This window comes from Marmota monax, unplaced genomic scaffold, assembly GCF_021218885.2.
Source record: "Marmota monax isolate L192 unplaced genomic scaffold, Marmota_monax_Labrador192_F-V1.1 WCK01_AAM20220418_F8-fsc00205, whole genome shotgun sequence".
In the NCBI taxonomy this organism is placed as follows: domain Eukaryota; kingdom Metazoa; phylum Chordata; class Mammalia; order Rodentia; family Sciuridae; genus Marmota; species Marmota monax.
This window is the reverse complement of record NW_026692417.1, coordinates 257571-274494: the sequence shown is the minus strand read 5'-3', so window position 1 is coordinate 274494 and position 16924 is coordinate 257571. Positions and strand designations below refer to the sequence as shown.

The following is a 16924-nucleotide window of genomic DNA, read 5'->3' as shown; positions in this document are numbered from 1 at the left end:
CCTGGGTTAGCCAGCCTCTAATGCAGAATCTTCACCGAGTAGGCACTCATTGAAGATCCCGCAAATGAGTGAATGACCCCATTGTACCAGCTATAATGAGATTTAGGGGTGGGTTTGTTACAATATTATTCTCAATTACAGTAGTTTGGCCTAGGTTCCTGGCATAATTTCTCCCTCTTCTCTTTATTCTTTTATTATTTGGCTCCGGACCGATTGCTTGAATTTAACAGATTCATGGCATGTGAGCCCTTTTAGCCAACACCTCTCAAGCCTCTATGGAAACAGTGAGGGCACAAAAATAAATACAGAATTTGGGCACATTCCTCTTGAGCCCAATTGAGCAGAAGTGGCTGTGAGTGACAAAGAGAAAAAGATGCACTTGCAGAGCCACTAAATGAGGCTTTATTTGCCAGTTAACTAAGATCGCATGCTCTTTGCAGCGACTTAGACAACCAGAAGCATCACCAAACAGTACAGCTTGCCCCCAGAAATGGAGGAGGCAGTTTTGAAGCGTCGAGGGCAAGGGCGACGTGTCCTGTGGTATCAGGACACGTTGCGGATGGTCCGCTTTCAGGTCCTGCTCTGGGTCGTCCTCGCCTGCGGAGGCTGGCCCTGCTCCTCTGATGGCCACGAAATGGTGGTCCGGCTCAGCCTGAGAGGCACCAGGCCCCCCAGCTCCGGTCCTTCCAGGATCCACCGCGCTGAGAAACTTTAGTAGCGGCCTGGGGAGCAGGGCGAGCAGGGCACGCAGAAGGTGCGGGGCACCCCGACCGGGCGGGGCACACAGGGCGAGGGCGTGCAAGACTGGCTGGAGGGAGTGGAGCACGGGTTACGGGGCAGCCTGCGGGAGAAAGCCACAGGAGATCAGGCTTAGCGGAGGGGCCAGCTCAGGAGCGAATCTTGTCGAATCTAGGCTACAGATGCTTCTCAAATGGGTCCACTGTACACCTTCTCCACCCAGCTTCCCTTGTCCCACCTCTGTCAACTTTTTCTCTGTTACCTCAGTAACCCCCTAATTGATCCCCTCCACCCACTCTTGTTTCTGCTGACTGCTGTCAACTTAGTGGCCAGACGATCTCCTACAGACACCCACCTAATAATGCCCCTCCCCTACCTAAGACCTTCAGTAGCTCCCAATTGTGCTTGGGGTGAATTCAGCTCTTTAATAGGACCTACCTGGTCCTGCTTCTGCCTCTCTCCCCAGCCTCACCTCATGACCCCCGTGCTCTCTAATCTGCAATGCTCTTACCTTCTGCCAGTTTCTTTGTGGTCCAGGCTGCTCAGGCCACAGGACTTTTGTGTCTTGTTGGCTCTTTCTGAAACACTCCTCCCTCTTCTCTCATCTAATCAACTTCTTCTGTTTCTTAAGAGCTCAACTCAACTGCCACGTCCTCGAAGCCTTCCCGCATCTCTCTGTGTCAAATCCCACAGGGGTACCCATACCTCCTTCCACGGTGATCAGTAACTATTCCATTATGGACTCCCCCACACACAAACCCCACACTAGGCAGTGAGGTCAGAAGCTGTGTACATGTGCCCACCCTGCATACCTGGCATAGAGTCGGCCCTTAATGTGTTGAATAAGAAGAAATAATAAGTGAGTCTGGGATGAATACATGGCAAAAGGAAAGAGAATGATCTCAGAGACTGACAGGCTGGGGCTCAAAACCAAAAACAACACCCTGGATGTTGGGCAGAGACCAAACAGCTCAGAGGCCCAACAGGCAGCCTGAGGGCCACAGACAGCCTGAAGTTTTATAATTTGACTGGCATTCTACTTTTTCAATTTGTTGAAAAAATTTTAAATGTGGATATAACTTAGCATTTTAAAACACCCAAATTGTCAGCTTCCCTTGATGAATCAGAAAATCCATCAATACTAGGTTTGTTGAATTGACCCTGAGGGGACAGCACTGCTTTCCTTCGATGAGACAGGAGCTCCCTGGTTCCCACAATCCCAAATGACCTACATCACACATGTATGTGAATGATCTCATCCTTGAAAATATCTGACTGTGCAACACTTGCCCAAAAGGAGAAGATTCTAGATGACAGGGCTGGAGGTATAGTTCAGTGACAGTGTTACCTAGCAGGCACTAAGTCCTGGATTTGATCACCCATACCACAAAAGAGGAGGAGGAGGAGGAGGAGGAGGAGGAGGAGGAGGAGGAGGAGGAGGAGAACAGATTCTGAATGACAGAGAGCAAGGCTAAATGTAAAGGAAAATGCTACAATAGGAATCAGCCCACCAGGTGTTCAGAGCCCAGCTGACTCCTGCATCCAGACAGCCACCAAGTCCTGCTGATCCTGATTGCGCAGCATCGGGAATTAATGCCTCCGCTGCCCTGATCAGGCCCTCTCCATTGCTTACCTAGGCCACGGCCAGTGTCCCTGCCTGGTTCCTTATCAGTTCCTCCACAGCTCTCAGGGTGACTTTCCTGAAGAGCAGCTTTGAGCTCTCGTTGACTTGGCCAAGAAACATTTATTGAGCATCTACCATGAGCCAAGTTCAGGAAATGAAAATGCATCTTATTGTCTCTGCATTCTAGATGTTTGCCTTCTACTGGGGGAGATGAGCAGGTAAGCAAATTCCATATTAGGAAGGAAAGAAGGAAGGAAGGGAGAGAGGGAGAGAGAGAGACTGGCCTCCTGCTGAGCTATAAAATAACATCCCACACATACCAGCGTGGTCTTGTGGTTGTCCATGAATGGGCCCCAACTGCCATTAATCAATCAATTTCTGTCTGATTCCAGTCCTGATTCCCACTATAGCTCAATCATGTTAAGGGGATCTGTTGTCCCCTAACATCCTAAAATCTTCTCCCCACTGAGCTCTCCAGGGACTGTCTGCCTGTCCCTTTATCAGATGCAAACAATTTGAGAACAGATGCCTTGTCATCTATACAGCATCCTTCCTAGTACCTGGCACCTGGAAGTAGTTCGTCAACTTGGCATAGAGCAGAATGGTCCCATGAGCCGGTTTCAAGACGGCAGCAGGAACACCATTGCCTGGCTCTCTTGGGAGCATGCCAGCTTCCCAATGTCTTCTTACACCTGATAGGGTTCTAAGCTGATGGTCTCTTAAGGATGGGTCTGGTTGCTTCCTATAACCTCTGCTGACCCTCACCCACATCCCTGTGGAGCCTCTCCAGGGCCTACGTACTTGCTGTCCTCGCTTTCCAGCAGGCCCCGGTAGGTGTTGATCTCACACTCCAGCCGAGCCTTGACATCCAGCAGCACCTTGTACTCCTGGTTCTGCCGCTCCAGGTCACAGCGGATGTCAGCCAGCTGGGACTCCACATTGGTGATCATACACTGCATCTGGCCCAGCTGTGAACTGTAGCGGGCCTCCGTCTCGGCCAGCGTATTTTCCAGAGAGCCCCTCTAAGGCAAAAGAAAAGATGTCATCATGAGGGGTGAGCTATTTTACATGGCCTGGTTCAGAAAGAACCAAGAAGAACCAGGTTTCCCTTGGGTGTTGGTAATGATACCCCCCCTCCAGGGAAGCCACTGCCAAAACTGAAGCCCAGAAAGGTCAAGTGAGGTTAGATGACTGGTAAGTGATGGAACCCAAGTCATAAATCTGATTCTAAATCCCTTTTCCATCTAAAACTCCAGGCTGGCTTCAGGCTTTAGATTGGAGGGTCACCAAGTACCTCTCCTCTGCCATCAGTTAGGACAGTAGTTTTCAACCCTGGCTGCACTTAGAGTCACACGGGAGCCCTTTAGAAATATCTATGTGCAGGCTCTGTCTCCATCAATTCTCATGTTGGTCCAGAGAAGAACTAGATATGAGGACTATTGAAATCCCTGTGGTGATATTGAGAACCAGGGGTTTAAAAGAGCATACTAAGCGGGAACAGGCCTTCCTAAGGAACAGTGTCAGACAGGGTCCGCCTAACCCAGATCTGATCTGGGACATGCCCCTTCTGTCTCTGAGCTGGATCTTGGAAGAAACCTTGGAAGTCAGCTGGGGAAGTGTCCATGGTGGCTGAAATCTGGGTCTCCCCTTCCTCCTTCCTGCAAATCTGAACCTGACTCTCTCAGCACACTGCCCCCATCCAGGGCTGGCAGAGAAGCCCCCAGCAGCAGCACTCACCAGGCTGTGCTGGGCCTGCAGCTCAATCTCCAGCGTGTTCACTGTTCGTCTCAGATCAATGATGTCCGACTGGTAGTTCTGAAGCTGCTCTGAGCTCGTGGCCACCTGCTGGTTAAGCTCCTCCATCTGCAGGGGAGAGAGGAGCAAGCTAGGAGGAGCTTCCCGACACTGAGGAGCCCGGACGCCTGGGAGAGGTGCACCCACCTGCAGGTTGAACCACTCCTCCACGTCCCTGTGGTTGCTCTCCACCATGGTCTCATACTGGCACCTCATCTCCTCCAGCATCCTGGTCAGGTCCACAGGGGGTGCAGCATCCACCTCAATGTTAAGACGGTCTCCAAGCTGGCATCGGAGGGTATTGACTTCCTGAAAAGGCACAAGACCCGGGGCAAGTGTGAAAAATCTCACAACCCAGGGAGACACGAACAGATCCAACAAAAGATGCTGAAGATCTCAGAGTTAGAGGGGCCCTCAGAGGACTGCGGTCCACCCTGCAGTATCTCAATGATCTTCCAGCTCCAGCTGTGCCCTTCCATGACACTTTCTGTCACTTTGGCAGAAGCCAAAAGCAGCAAAAGGGTTCATTTGATCCATTTTCCTAAAATGGGGAACCCAACCCATCCCTCTCCCATCACCCTCCCAGCCCTGTTCAGTTGGGGTGGAGGGCAGCAGGAGCCAGGCTCCACTTGGTTTAAGGCCCAAGTTAGGATGGGTACCTCCCCAGGCTTGGTTACCAATGAGAGAAAGTTGTCACTGAGGCTGCTGGAGTGAGTGATAATGCCTCATTAGTGGCTTTTTGGTGCGGTTCCCAGCTGTCTGATTTAAGTGGAATGAGTCAGGCGCCCAAGGGTGCTCAGTGAGTACGTGGTGAGGGATTGTTACTTTACACTTAAGCCAAAGGAAACCCAGCCAGGACCCAGAGACACTCGTTCATTCAAATCCCAAGTCAAGAGGTTGCGAGTCAACCCAGGGAAGGAGGCATAAAGCACCCCAGCTCAGGTGGGCTTCGCAACACACAGGTGCCCAGGGCACACAGGTGCTTGACCTCCGAGGGCCTCCAAAGAGGAAGAAAGAGATTGTAGAGGGTTTTCCTACGGCTTGGGCTTAAGTGTATTATATGAAAACAGAAGAGAAAAGAGGGAACAGGGTGGGGACAGGGAAAATAAGAAAACCATTGTAGTTCGACTCTCTCTCAGAAGAAATAGGGGCATCCCCAGGGGTCTAGCCTGGCAGAGAAAGAAAAGCCATTGATGTGAGTTCCAGAATATAACCTGACCCTGGCCAAACTACATCACTCTCCCTCTGGGATGTGGCTCTAAGGACATTCAGTAGTCACACTGTCCCAAGAATTGCAGCAAAATCGAGCTACGTTTCTGAGCAGCTACCAAGAGGCTGGTCTTTCATGTCCATGACCTGGGTCATATCTATGATCCATGTCATATCCATTAACTCCTCACAATAACCTTGTATGATCGTGTTAGCCCCGTTTTACACATGAGGGAGCTCAGAAAGATGACATCATCTGTTAAAGTCACAGAAACAATGTGTGTCAGGCCTGGCAATTTCAACTCACATCTACCCAACCCAAACACCACGTTCTTCCCACTCTGCCTCCCCGCCTCAGCTCGACTCTGGCCTCACCTCCTCGTGGTTCTTCTTGAGGCAGAGCAGCTCCTCCTTCAGGGACTCCACCTGGGCCTCCAGGTCAGCCTTGCACAGGGTCAGCTCGTCCAGGATCCTGCGCAGGCCGTTGATGTCAGCCTCCACCAGCTGCCGCAGGGACAGCTCCGTCTCGTACCTGCACACAGTTGGGGGGTCAGCAGCTGAAGGGTGGAACTGCATACAGAACTCGGGCCAGGCCTCGAACAGCTAGCACTTTCCAGCCTTCTGTGAAGCTAATAGAAAGCCACCCCGAGAGGGCTCAGGAAGAGGGGCAGCACTCCCCGGGCCAAACTCACTTGGTCCTGAAGTCATCAGCAGCCAGCTTGGCATTGTCGATGTGCACAACCATCCTGGCATTCTCCGCCTTGGTGCACAGAACCTGTGGGCCACACAGAGGGGTTAGTGCAGGATGAGAAGAAAGAAAAAGAACCCAAAGAGCAGAAGCAGAGACAAGACTCAGCAGCCCTTGGCCATCCCCGAGGAAGTCCCTCTACTCTGGAACTCTGGGGAAAATTTAGTGAGTTTCTTGTCCTTGAGATTTACTTTTTAAATAAATCATCTGGATCTTTATTAACCCAAATGCCCCATTTCAGATGGGAAATATGGAAGGAAAGAATCTCATTCTGTAGGAGCTCATTCTCCTGAGAGTTAGAAGGATCCTTGATATTTACTGAAAGACCAATCTGTGCCAGGGACTATTGCAAGCATTTGACCTGCATTGTCTCATTGAATCCTCTTCACAACCCCATTAGATAAGGAGCACTGTTATCCCCATCTTACAGATGAGGAAACTGAGTCCTGGAGAAAGGAAGAGACCTCTCAAAGTCATGCAATGAGTCAATGGTAAAGCTAAGACTAGATTCCAGTCTCTTCCCACATTAAGGGCTCTGTCTGAGTGCATAAATGATGAGATAATCTTATGCCCTAGGGAGGTCTCTTTTCCCCGAACATAGCTTGCTAAATTAATGCGATTGAAATCTGGAGTGCCGGCTATTCAGGACGCCTCCCCAGCGAGTCTGTTCGCCACTTGACCTCACCTTCTGCTGGAGTTCCTCGATGATCTTGAAATAAGACTGATAGTCAGGACACAGGGTGAGCACCTGGGACTGGCAGGCCTCTTGGATCTTGCTCTCAAGGCTGGCGTTCTCCCTCTCCAGCTGACGCACCTTCTCCAGGTAGCTGGCCAGGCGGTCATTCAGGGCCTGCATGATCTCCTTCTCATTGCTGTTGAAGGAGCCCTCATAGTACCAGCCATAGGTACCCATGGAGCTGGAGATGCCACTGGCCGGCCAGCAGCTGCTGGGCCTGCAGGAGCTGGGCAGGAAGGTCTTGGAGAGGCAGCTGGCTGGCCGGTAGTTGGGAGGCATGCAGATGGAAGGCAGGCTCTGCATGGGCTGGCACACATACCCCAGGCACAGCTCGGGCCTGCAGCTCATGCTGTTGGAGCAGACGGAGGAAGGCTGAGGGCAGCCCTTGACAGAAGCTGGCGAGGTATTGGTGACACAGCAGTTGGATGTCATGTTGGGGAGGCCCTTCCTCCTCGGCTGCAGCTGCCCTGATGTCTACAGGAGAACCTCCTACTCGAACCTCTTTTATACCCTTGGAGTGAGGGGGCTCACGCTAGAAAGTCGTCCTGGGGGATGTTGATGTTACACTCGGCCCCAGAGGAAGCTGCTAATTAATTTGTAATCTGGTTTCCAATAAGGACTTCCTGTCCTCATAAAAGACACCAAACTTGTCATTTGGCTAAAGCAGGACTCTGGGCTCCTATCATTGATAACCAGGGGAAAGCTTCAGGACACAATCTTCAAAGAATCCGCTCCAGGCCTGGGCCCTCATTAACAGGGTGTGGCAGCCAGGGAGGGCCAGAGCCAGGCCCTGTGTCACCATTGGCCTTGCCCGGTGCGCCCCCACCTGTACCTGCCCTGAGGAAGTCTGCAGGGCTGTGGAGAGGCAGCTGCCCCTTCTAATGAGAGCATTCCCTGTGGGAAGAGGCCTGGCCCCTTAATGAGGAAATGTGTGGGTGACAGAAGTTGCACCGATACCGGCAGAGGCATAAGTCCAGGGACACAGGAAAGTGTGTGACCCTCTGAGGCTTTCAAACATGTATCAGCTCCCACTAAGGGGAAGAAAACACTATCAAGGAAGGAGAGAATGAACTTCAGACTCATTAAGAAAGCCTGAGAATCCAGGACATCTTTTCACTGGAGACAGGGAGGGGTGGGGAAAAGCAGGTCAATATTATGACCAGGAGGCAGATGCTCTCCCCTGACCATGTCCCTCTACTCAGTGATCACGGTGCCCTGTACAGAGTTACCAAGCATTTGAATCCGGACTGTTGAACAGACTGAGGTCAAACAGGTTGGAACCAGCTCTGCTTTTACTTTCTGCGAGGGCTCCCTTCAGGACCCCAGAGAACAGAAGCAGTGGGAATCAGCCCCTTTGAGAAGGGACCCTCTGCAGCCCTGAGATGAGCCAAGACAGAAGACCAGGAGCAGGTGTCCCAGTTAACAGGGACCTTGGGCATCCCTGTAAGGCAACTTGCTGTACCAGCGGTTTTCTATCTTCTGTAGACCCCAGGAGCTCACAGAACACATGTTTAATATGTGTGTGTTGTAGAGCTGCAGCTTTTATCCACTTTCTTCCCGATATCGTGTTGGGGTATGAGTATTCTTTTTCATATATTCCAGACATGTTGGTCAAAGAGCCAGACAGCCCTTTCATTGCTGAAGAAAAGTCAAAATAGAGAAGCCGCCTTCTAGCTTGTTCTGTGGCTTTGAGAAAGTCAATGTGCCTCCCTGGGCCTCAATTTCTTTATGCAAATGGAGACGGTTTGATTGAATAATCTCAGCTTAATTTCCTATAACAAGCATAACCCCACTACCCTTGTCTGAATGAACTGTTTAGAGAAGCCAGTGGTGTCAGACAGAAGGAGGTGGGATGGCAATGTCAAGTACATGGGATGAGACCTCAGGCCACGCTTCCAAATCATAACCAGTGATATTGAATGTATACCACTGCCAGGCTCTGTGCTGGGTTCTTGACATTCATGTGCCCTCAAAAAAATAATATAAATATTCCTATAATAAAGTGTAACAGTAGTTCTCAAAGTAAAGTCCTCAGGTTAGCAGTATCTACACCACTCAGGAACATACTAGAAATGCAATTTTTCAAGATCACTCTAGACCTCTTGAATCAGAAACTTGAAGAATAAGATCCAGCAACCTCTACCCAACAAGACCTCTATGTAGTTTTGGTAATCACTGAGGTAGTGAAGCATATGTATCTTAACAGCAGCCACCAGAATTCATCTTGCAGAAGAAAAGAGTCTTTACTTTAAAAAATACCTTTATGTTGATAATTTCTTGGGGTAGGTGGAACCCCCACATGCCATGATTTGGCAGCAAGATATCAGATGGAGAAAGGAGAGAAGAATTTGAAGTTCCTGGGGGCAATCATGGAAGGGAAGGATGAGGAGAAGAGAAAAACAGGAGTTAGGTGTAGAGAGAGCCATCAGGGAGGGAGAGAGAAAATGTCACCGTTTGACCTCACAGTCCCCAGGAAATCTTCAGCAAACTCCACTCCGTTCAAATGCTTGGCATTATGAAGGATGGACCAAAAAAAAAAAAAAAAAAAAAGCAAACAATTGAAACAGTAAAAGAGAGAAATGAGACAGAAACAACACAGAATCCAAAACTATATTTTTAAAAATAATTATCTCAGAGATGGGTGTAACAGTTATATACAGGAAACCAGAACTGGATGCTATAAAAGAAGAATAGAGAACAAAAAGTTTCTTTGGAAATAAAAATATGATAACTTAAACTTATAATTCATTTTAAATATTTGTTATTAGAGGAAAAAATAATTGAGGAATACCCCCAAACTGTCTTAGAGATCAGAACTGATAGTGCTAAGGTCTAGGTCAAGCCTATACTCCAAGTTGAATTGCTAAAACCCCTTCCTCCTGAAGGAGCTCTGTACATTATCATCACCTGGAGAACCTTCAAAAATTCCAATACTGGGCCGTATGATAGAACAACTAAGTCAAAATTTCTGGGGAACAGAGCAGGTATGGGTTTTGTTTTGTTTTGTCTTGTCAGGCTTTCTAGGTCATCCCAGTGTGCAGACAAGGCTGAGAACATCTGGATAAATAGAAACAGTATTATAATTAAAAAGCATAAGTAATAATTAGAGGCAGGATTACATGTAATCTGGTTAACGCCATCTGGAAGGGAACTATTATAAGCTTGGAAGGGACTTGTGCCATGAAGAGTGCTATAAAGAGGAGGAATGGAACATACAAAACAGAATTCACTAGAGCCATGTGCTCAAGAGAGCATCTGATACTGCTGACCATGACTTCCACACGACTGGTCAGAGTTGGAATTAAATAATAAATTATATAACCATATATTCACTTTAGCTAGCCTGCTTTGTCCTGGGCATCACTGCCTTGAAGGAAACCTAAGAAATGAAATCCCAGATAGGGGAAAGTATATGTCACTCTCAGAGAAATCCAGGCATCCAAGAGTCAATGTTAACTAGTTTCCAGGTGCCCATCACATGCTCAGCAAAGTATTAGGGACTTTACAACACAGTAAGTGTCACCTTTGCACTTTTCCCAAGAGGAAACTGGTACTCAGAAAAGGGACTGTGACCTGCTAGCATTCCTTTATGCAGTTAGTGGTAGGGCTGAGATTTGAACCCACATCAACCTGACTCCATGTTCTTGGCCCAGATTTTCTTTATGCTTATTTCACGGCCTCCTCTTACCACTGAGGTGGAAAGGAAAGAAGTAGTAAGCAGGTGTCCTTCTTGTCCCATCTCAACCTCTCTCCCACATAGACCAATCCTGCCCCTGGTCCTAACCAATGCCTGGCACACATTAGTGGTCTGTAAGGGTTTGTTGGCTGAAGTGAATGATTCTGAGACCACCACTCGCCATGGGCACCTGACCCTCAGCAAAATCTGCTGAAGTGTTCCAAGGTGACTGGAACTTGAGTGGAGGTTCAGGTTGCCATGAGCTACGTGGTGGAGACCAAAGGCCCAGGCCCTCCTATACACAGGGATAGGAAGGGACAGAATCTACGGTGAAATCAGGTTGAAATATACAGACATCCTGACCTGGCAGGCCTGGGCCTGCATGGGTCAGGCAGCATTTACCAACTTGTCAGAGCCCTCTTAACATCACTGAAGTCCCCCAGCAAGAGCCTTTGGCATCTTGGAGAGCAGAGGGCTGACTCAGGACAACCTTCCCTCCTTTCTAGCTTAGAAAGTGCTGCCTTGACCCTGTCCCTTTCCCTCTGGGACTGCTAGAACTCTGTACTTGCTTGATCTGTTTGGGGAGGACATTCTGAACACAGTAAGAGCACTCCGTCTTAGATGCCTGGTGTTAGCACAAAGAGACCAGGCCCAACACAAATTTCACAAATCAGCTGAAAGTCTTTATTCAGGAATGGAGTCATGGTTCTGATGGACCCACTCCCCTGGTGGAAAATGAGCCACTGAACAAAGAAGGGGACTGGGCTTATATAGGTTATACTGAGAGGTGACTTAATTAATGACAGAGCATGTCTAACAGAGGGTCCAGGGTCAGCAGTCAGTGGGCCAGATGAAGGGTCTGTCATCAGCAGTCAGTGGACCAGATAGAGGGTCTGGGGTCAGTGGTCAGTACTTATCTCTTTCCCTCTGGGGTCTCATTGCACTGTCATTGAGAAAGGATTTGCTCTGGGAAGCGTCAATACTTTGGCTCCTTCCTAGAGACTGCCAGTCTAGGCTTGGATGGTTATTTCCTCCCCAGGGCTTGTCTTGTCACTGGGAAAGAGTGCATTGGGAAAGGATCAATGCTATCAAGGTATGGCTGTCTTTTTCACTCCCTTTTCTGAGGCCTCCATATTTGAGGGTTTGACATTTTCCATATCTAATACCTGGAGCTCTCTTGCCCATGCACCTGGTCACAGGACTTGTCAGATGCTGAGATCCCACAAGAGGAAGCACGAGTCTCCCAAGGGCAAGAACTTCTGAGCTGTAGCAGGCTCTGAGACACTGGCAGGCCCACTCTCTGTCTTCTGAACATGATGGGAAGTAGAATATTAAGGAGGTTTACCCATCTAGAAAGGCTTTATGAAAGGCTGCAAGGAAAGAAGGTGTTTGTACCCTTTAAAGTACCACGAGTGTGTGGTACTATATCATTGCTTTTATGAGGAGCCACAGACATGAGGCTAATTAAGTGGCCGGAAATGCTTTCTATCTCACTGATCTCTTAGCTTACAGGGTGGCCACGGATGCTAAGAGGCATAGCAGGCGAGGTCTGGTAAACCTGTCACGGCACTGGAATCTTGGGAAAAGGTCTTCATCAGAGAAGTCAAGCGGAACATCTCACCGTGGCCTCTACCCTTCCTGATCAGGGGCCCAAGGACCCTGTCATCCCCAGGGTCACTCTTGGTCAAGCATTCTGGTATTCATCTATCCAGTGGTTATCCCTGGATTCAGTAGGAACACAAACGAACACAGAAATGATATGAATTGGGAATCCACAGCCAGAGCAAACGAGCTTTATTGTTCCACCAATAGAAACCTTGTATTGCATTTCAGAACCTACTGGAACACACCAGAAAGAAAGCCCAACCCAATACACCAGAAAGAAAGTCTCTGTTCCCTGAGAACAGAGATGCTGGCGCCCATTGAAATGATGAGGAGTTACGGCCTTGGGGGCAGCCAGCCTTACTGGCAGGCTCTGAGAAACTCGAAGGCATGTGTTTGCAGTGAGCCCTCTCAGGGCCTGGACCTGGGCTCTGTGTGCAGAGAGGGGATTGGGCTGTAAGAGTTAGGATTGAATAAGGGCCATGTCCAAGTGACAATGACCTTGGCCTTCTGGGTCAGAAGTTCTCAGAACCGACCCCCTGGGCAGGGCACGCAAACAGGGCGGGGGCTGCAGGTCGTGCGGGCTATGCCTGGACCACAGGAGGCTGCAGGAAGGCAGGGGAAGCTTGACTTGGAGGATGAGCAGTCAGAGGCACACGGGTTGCAGGGGAGCCTAGGAGACAGAAAGAGTCAGGTAACTTGGATCTTCCAGTTGCTGTTTTCAGGGTCTCCTAGCTAATCCCAGAATATGCAAACTGGAAGGCATCTTAAAAACCACCTAATCCTGTCCTCTCATCTTACCAAAGGGGAAATGAGACCCAGAGAGGAAAGGGGCCCAGCTACAATCATATGGTGACATTGTAGTGTGACCAGAGGTAAAACCCAGGACTCCCGACTCTGAGTGTTGTGCTCCTCCCAGGCACCATGTTATCTCCCCAAAACTTTGGAGACGGCATTCAGAAGACAAGAGAACACACAGTGGCACTCACTTGCTGTCCTCACTCTCCAGCAGGCCCCGGTACGTGTTGATCTCGCACTCCAGCCGGGCCCGGACGTCCAGCAGCACCTGGTACTCCTGGTTCTGACGCTCCAGGTCAGCCCGGATCTCGGCCAGCTGGGACTCCACGTTGCTGATCATGCACTGCATCTGGGACAGCTGGGAGCTGTAGCGGGCCTCTGTCTCTGCCAAGGTGGAGTCCAAAGCATCTCTCTGGGAGGTCAAGGGTTACGGAAGGAGGAACAAATTTAGAGGCCAGAGAAAGTACAAGTGAGACCTCAAAATCCAAGAGTGGAAGCTGAGAGAATTATTTGAGCCAGGATGAACCACCATCAGACATCTCATTTGAGATGAGCCAACCAGTCCCCGTAGCCTGCAGATCCAGATTATCTCCTGATTAATAGCATCTCTGAGTAACTGATAATATGTCAAGATGGATGTGATTACACAAATAGAGGAGCTACTGCCTGGACCTACGGCTTGCTCCAGGCCTCTTGTCCCATACCACTGGGGCATTTATGATTGGGGCCTGGCCCTCATTCTTCTCCTCTGCAAGAGAAGCCTGTTGCTCAAGAACTTGAACCCCTGGAGCCTGCCAATGTGATCAGAGCATGGAGCAGCAGAGCTATGGGCTTCCAGGCCTCGTCCAGAAGCCCTCCCCCACCTGCAGGCTCACCATGCTCTGCTGGGCCTGCAGCTCGATCTCCAAGGAGTTGACCGTGCGTCTCAGCTCAATGATCTCTGCCTGACAGGACTGCAGCTGCTCTGAGCTGGACACCACCTGCTGGTTCAGCTCCTCTGTCTGAAACATACATACACACAGGACCTGGTTAGGAGCCTTTTGGGGACTCAGCTTCAAAGGTCTCCAGAGGCCACATAGAATCATCAGTCAAGAAGGACCTTCCAGATCACCCAGTCCGACACATTCCTTTTATCCATGCTATTTAGAGGATAGACGCATGCCCAAGGTCGCACAGTGAGGTTAGAACAGAACTGAGACACCCACATTCAGGTTTCTTGACTCCCAACCTCACAGCCACTTCTGTGTGCCGCTGTTGCACTGATTGTTTCCAGGTACCTACCTGGGTGTCAAACCAGTCTTCAGCATCCCGGCGGTTATTCTCCACCAGAGTCTCATACTGGCACCTCATCTCATCCAGAATACGGTTTAGGTCCACAGGTGGAGCAGCATCCACCTCGACATTGAGCCGGTCACCAAGCTGGCAGCGCAGTGAGTTCACTTCCTGTGGCACAGACAAGGGTTAGCACTAACTTTCCCAGTTGGCTGCCTCCCCCATGCTCACCTCCTTCCCCATGCTCACCTCCTCCCCCACACCCACATGTCCCCCCATGCTCACCTCCTCCCCATGCTCACCTCCTCCCCCATGCTTGCCTCTTCCCCATGCTCACCTCCTCGTGGTTCTTCTTGAGGCAGAGCAGTTCCTCTTTCAGGGACTCCACCTGGGCCTCCAGGTCAGCCTTGCACAAGGTCAGATCATCCAAGATCCTGCGCAGGCCATTGATGTCAGCCTCCACCAGCTGCCGCAGGGACACTTCTGTCTCATACCTGCAGGCATAGAACAGGGCATCTGTAGCTCCAATTTTTTTTTTTTTTATTATTTCAAAGTCAGGCGCCACCATACACTGCCCTGGTGCTATGAGTCCTGCTTTTGTGTCTTGGTGACTGAATGCAGCCAAAACCCTGAGTCTAGGCATACCCAGGTCCAAGTCTAACAGCCCCTCTCAAGGGTGGGCAGGTCCACTTACTTGGTCCTGAAGTCGTCGGCAGCCAGCTTGGCGTTGTCAATCTGCACCACCAGCCGGGCGTTCTCTGCCTTGCTGCAAAGAGTCTGGGGATAGAAAGGAGCAACTTCAGTACAAGAAAGGACCTTCTGCTAGTGGGACCCCCCAAGGCAGGCAGAGGGGTGGGGAGGGGTCCTCTGGACAGAAACAGTTGTCCATCCTGGACTCCTAGCAGCTGAGCTCCTTGAGGGTTCGTGGAAGGCAATAGGGACTGGACTGTGGACCTCCCAATGCAGTGGGTCTGTGGTATGTAGCCCAGGGCTAGAGAGAAGGGCAGGGGCGTGCTTCAGGAAAGGCTCGGCATGGTAGAACGAGGCTCCTCCCTGCCTTCCTGTCTTCCTGTCTCCCAGGCCTGCTGGGGACCCAAAGCAGGCCATTGCCCACAGTGTACCCGTGATTCTCTGGCCATAGATTGTCCCTCTCAGAATCCAGCTGTGACTCTCAAGGGATAAAGACAAGGCAAGAAGGAAACTTTTCTGACAGGTATTTTCTTCCCTGAGTTATTTATGGGAAACCTGATCTACACTCGACGCATCAGGTTCAATCCCTTCATCTTAAAATGAATGAAGAAATTAAAAATCAGAGAAATGGACAATGGTGCCAAAGGTCACACATCAGTTAATTCATACACTCTATGTTCATCATGACCCAGAGAGCACTAATGGCCATCTGGGTCAATTAACCAGCCAAAGCCTGGTTAATTGACAGTGTTCTCCTCTGTATAATGGGCTAATGATACCTCCCTCTGTAATTACTGGAGAAACATGCTTCTTAACCTCCTAGGTGCCCTAGGGCCACCATCACACATGTTCTGGCTGCCAGTCTGAGTCTAATGCCACCAGGCTCCTGGATAGCCACTGCCACACGGAACCTCTCACCTTCTTCTGGAGCTCCTCGATGGTCCGGAAGTAGGACTGGTAGTCGGGGCACATGTAGGGCACCTGCTGCTCACACCACTCCCGAATGCGGCTCTCCAGGCTGGCGTTCTCCTGCTCCAACTGGCGCACCTTCTCCAGGTAGCTGGCCAGCCGGTCGTTCAGGGACTGCATGGTCTCCTTCTCGTTGCCAGTGAGGATTCCCTCCCCAAACCAGCCCCCACCCATGCTGTAGCTGGCGGCAAAGCCTCCAGTGGTGAGGCAGAGAGCAGGGAGGCCACCAGAAGCCCTGGAGCTGCTTCTGCCCAGCCCGGCTGTGCACACAGAGAAACTTCGGGCCCCCCGGGAGAGACTCGGGAGTTTGCAAGAGCTGCTGGAATAGATCGTGGATACACGACTGGAGCCCCCTCCGGTCCCTCCTGGGCTCTTGAGGGATCCCGAGGAGAAGCTGGCCTTGAGGCATTTGGAAGCCATGGCCACAGGAGCCCGGATGCAAGTGGTAGATCCCTAAGACCAGACACCCCGATGTGAAGAAGCAGCTCCACAGCCGGGATTTATACCTCCGCCCCAGTGGGTGTTGGTTGGCCCTTACAAAGTGTTTTCTCCTCATTAAAGTTAATACCACTTTCTATTGAAACCCCTCATTAACCTGTTATTTAGCCTTCCGTGAATATTTCCCGGCCTTGTAAAATTGGAGTCCCGTTGAACTGGTGGCTACACGGAGACTCACCCCCACCATCCCATGTCCCTGGGAAGACCAAGGCTCCGTCAGTTCTTCAAAGGGACCTGTCATCAGAGCCCAGACCTCAGCCTCCTCGTTAAACAGGCGTGGGAGTCCAGCCACCGCCTTCACCTCTATAGCTTTGTCTCCTTTTATGGGCTGGCTCCGATGAAGAGCAGGCCTGCAAACTGCAGGAAGATAAGGGAGAAATAGAGGGCTCTTGGGCCCAGAATATCTGGCCAAGGTCACCAACTCCTGTTTCCCCAGGGCTCTTCTGGTTTTCATTTAATGTAAGGACAACTGGTCACCCTCCATTCAGTAGAACCTTGGTGGATGCAGCCCTACTCCCTCCCTGGCCAGGCTACATAGCTCAGTTCCAGACTAGAATACAAGCCATCAGG

General features: G+C 50.4%; 2 protein-coding genes across 2 annotated transcripts; both read right to left on the bottom strand.

Moving 5' to 3' along the window:
• Positions 1–358: 358 nt before the first annotated feature.
• On the bottom strand, positions 359–7336 carry Krt32 (keratin 32). The gene is made up of 7 exons (XM_046442647.2): positions 6799–7336; positions 6058–6140; positions 5741–5897; positions 4304–4465; positions 4100–4225; positions 3164–3384; positions 359–841 (listed from the first exon to the last, which is right to left on the bottom strand). Exons 1-7 carry the CDS (start codon positions 7279–7281, stop codon positions 712–714), a joined length of 1362 nt encoding a protein of 453 aa, XP_046298603.1. The 5' UTR covers positions 7282–7336; the 3' UTR covers positions 359–711.
• A 4960-nt stretch (positions 7337–12296) lies between these two features.
• Positions 12297–16341, bottom strand: Krt35 (keratin 35). Its single transcript, XM_046442646.2, has 7 exons — positions 15806–16341; positions 14892–14974; positions 14535–14691; positions 14207–14368; positions 13801–13926; positions 13117–13337; positions 12297–12800 (listed from the first exon to the last, which is right to left on the bottom strand). The coding sequence occupies exons 1-7, from the start codon at positions 16274–16276 to the stop codon at positions 12653–12655; spliced, it is 1368 nt and encodes a 455-aa protein (XP_046298602.1). The 5' UTR covers positions 16277–16341; the 3' UTR covers positions 12297–12652.
• Between the last annotated feature and the right edge of the window lie 583 nt (positions 16342–16924).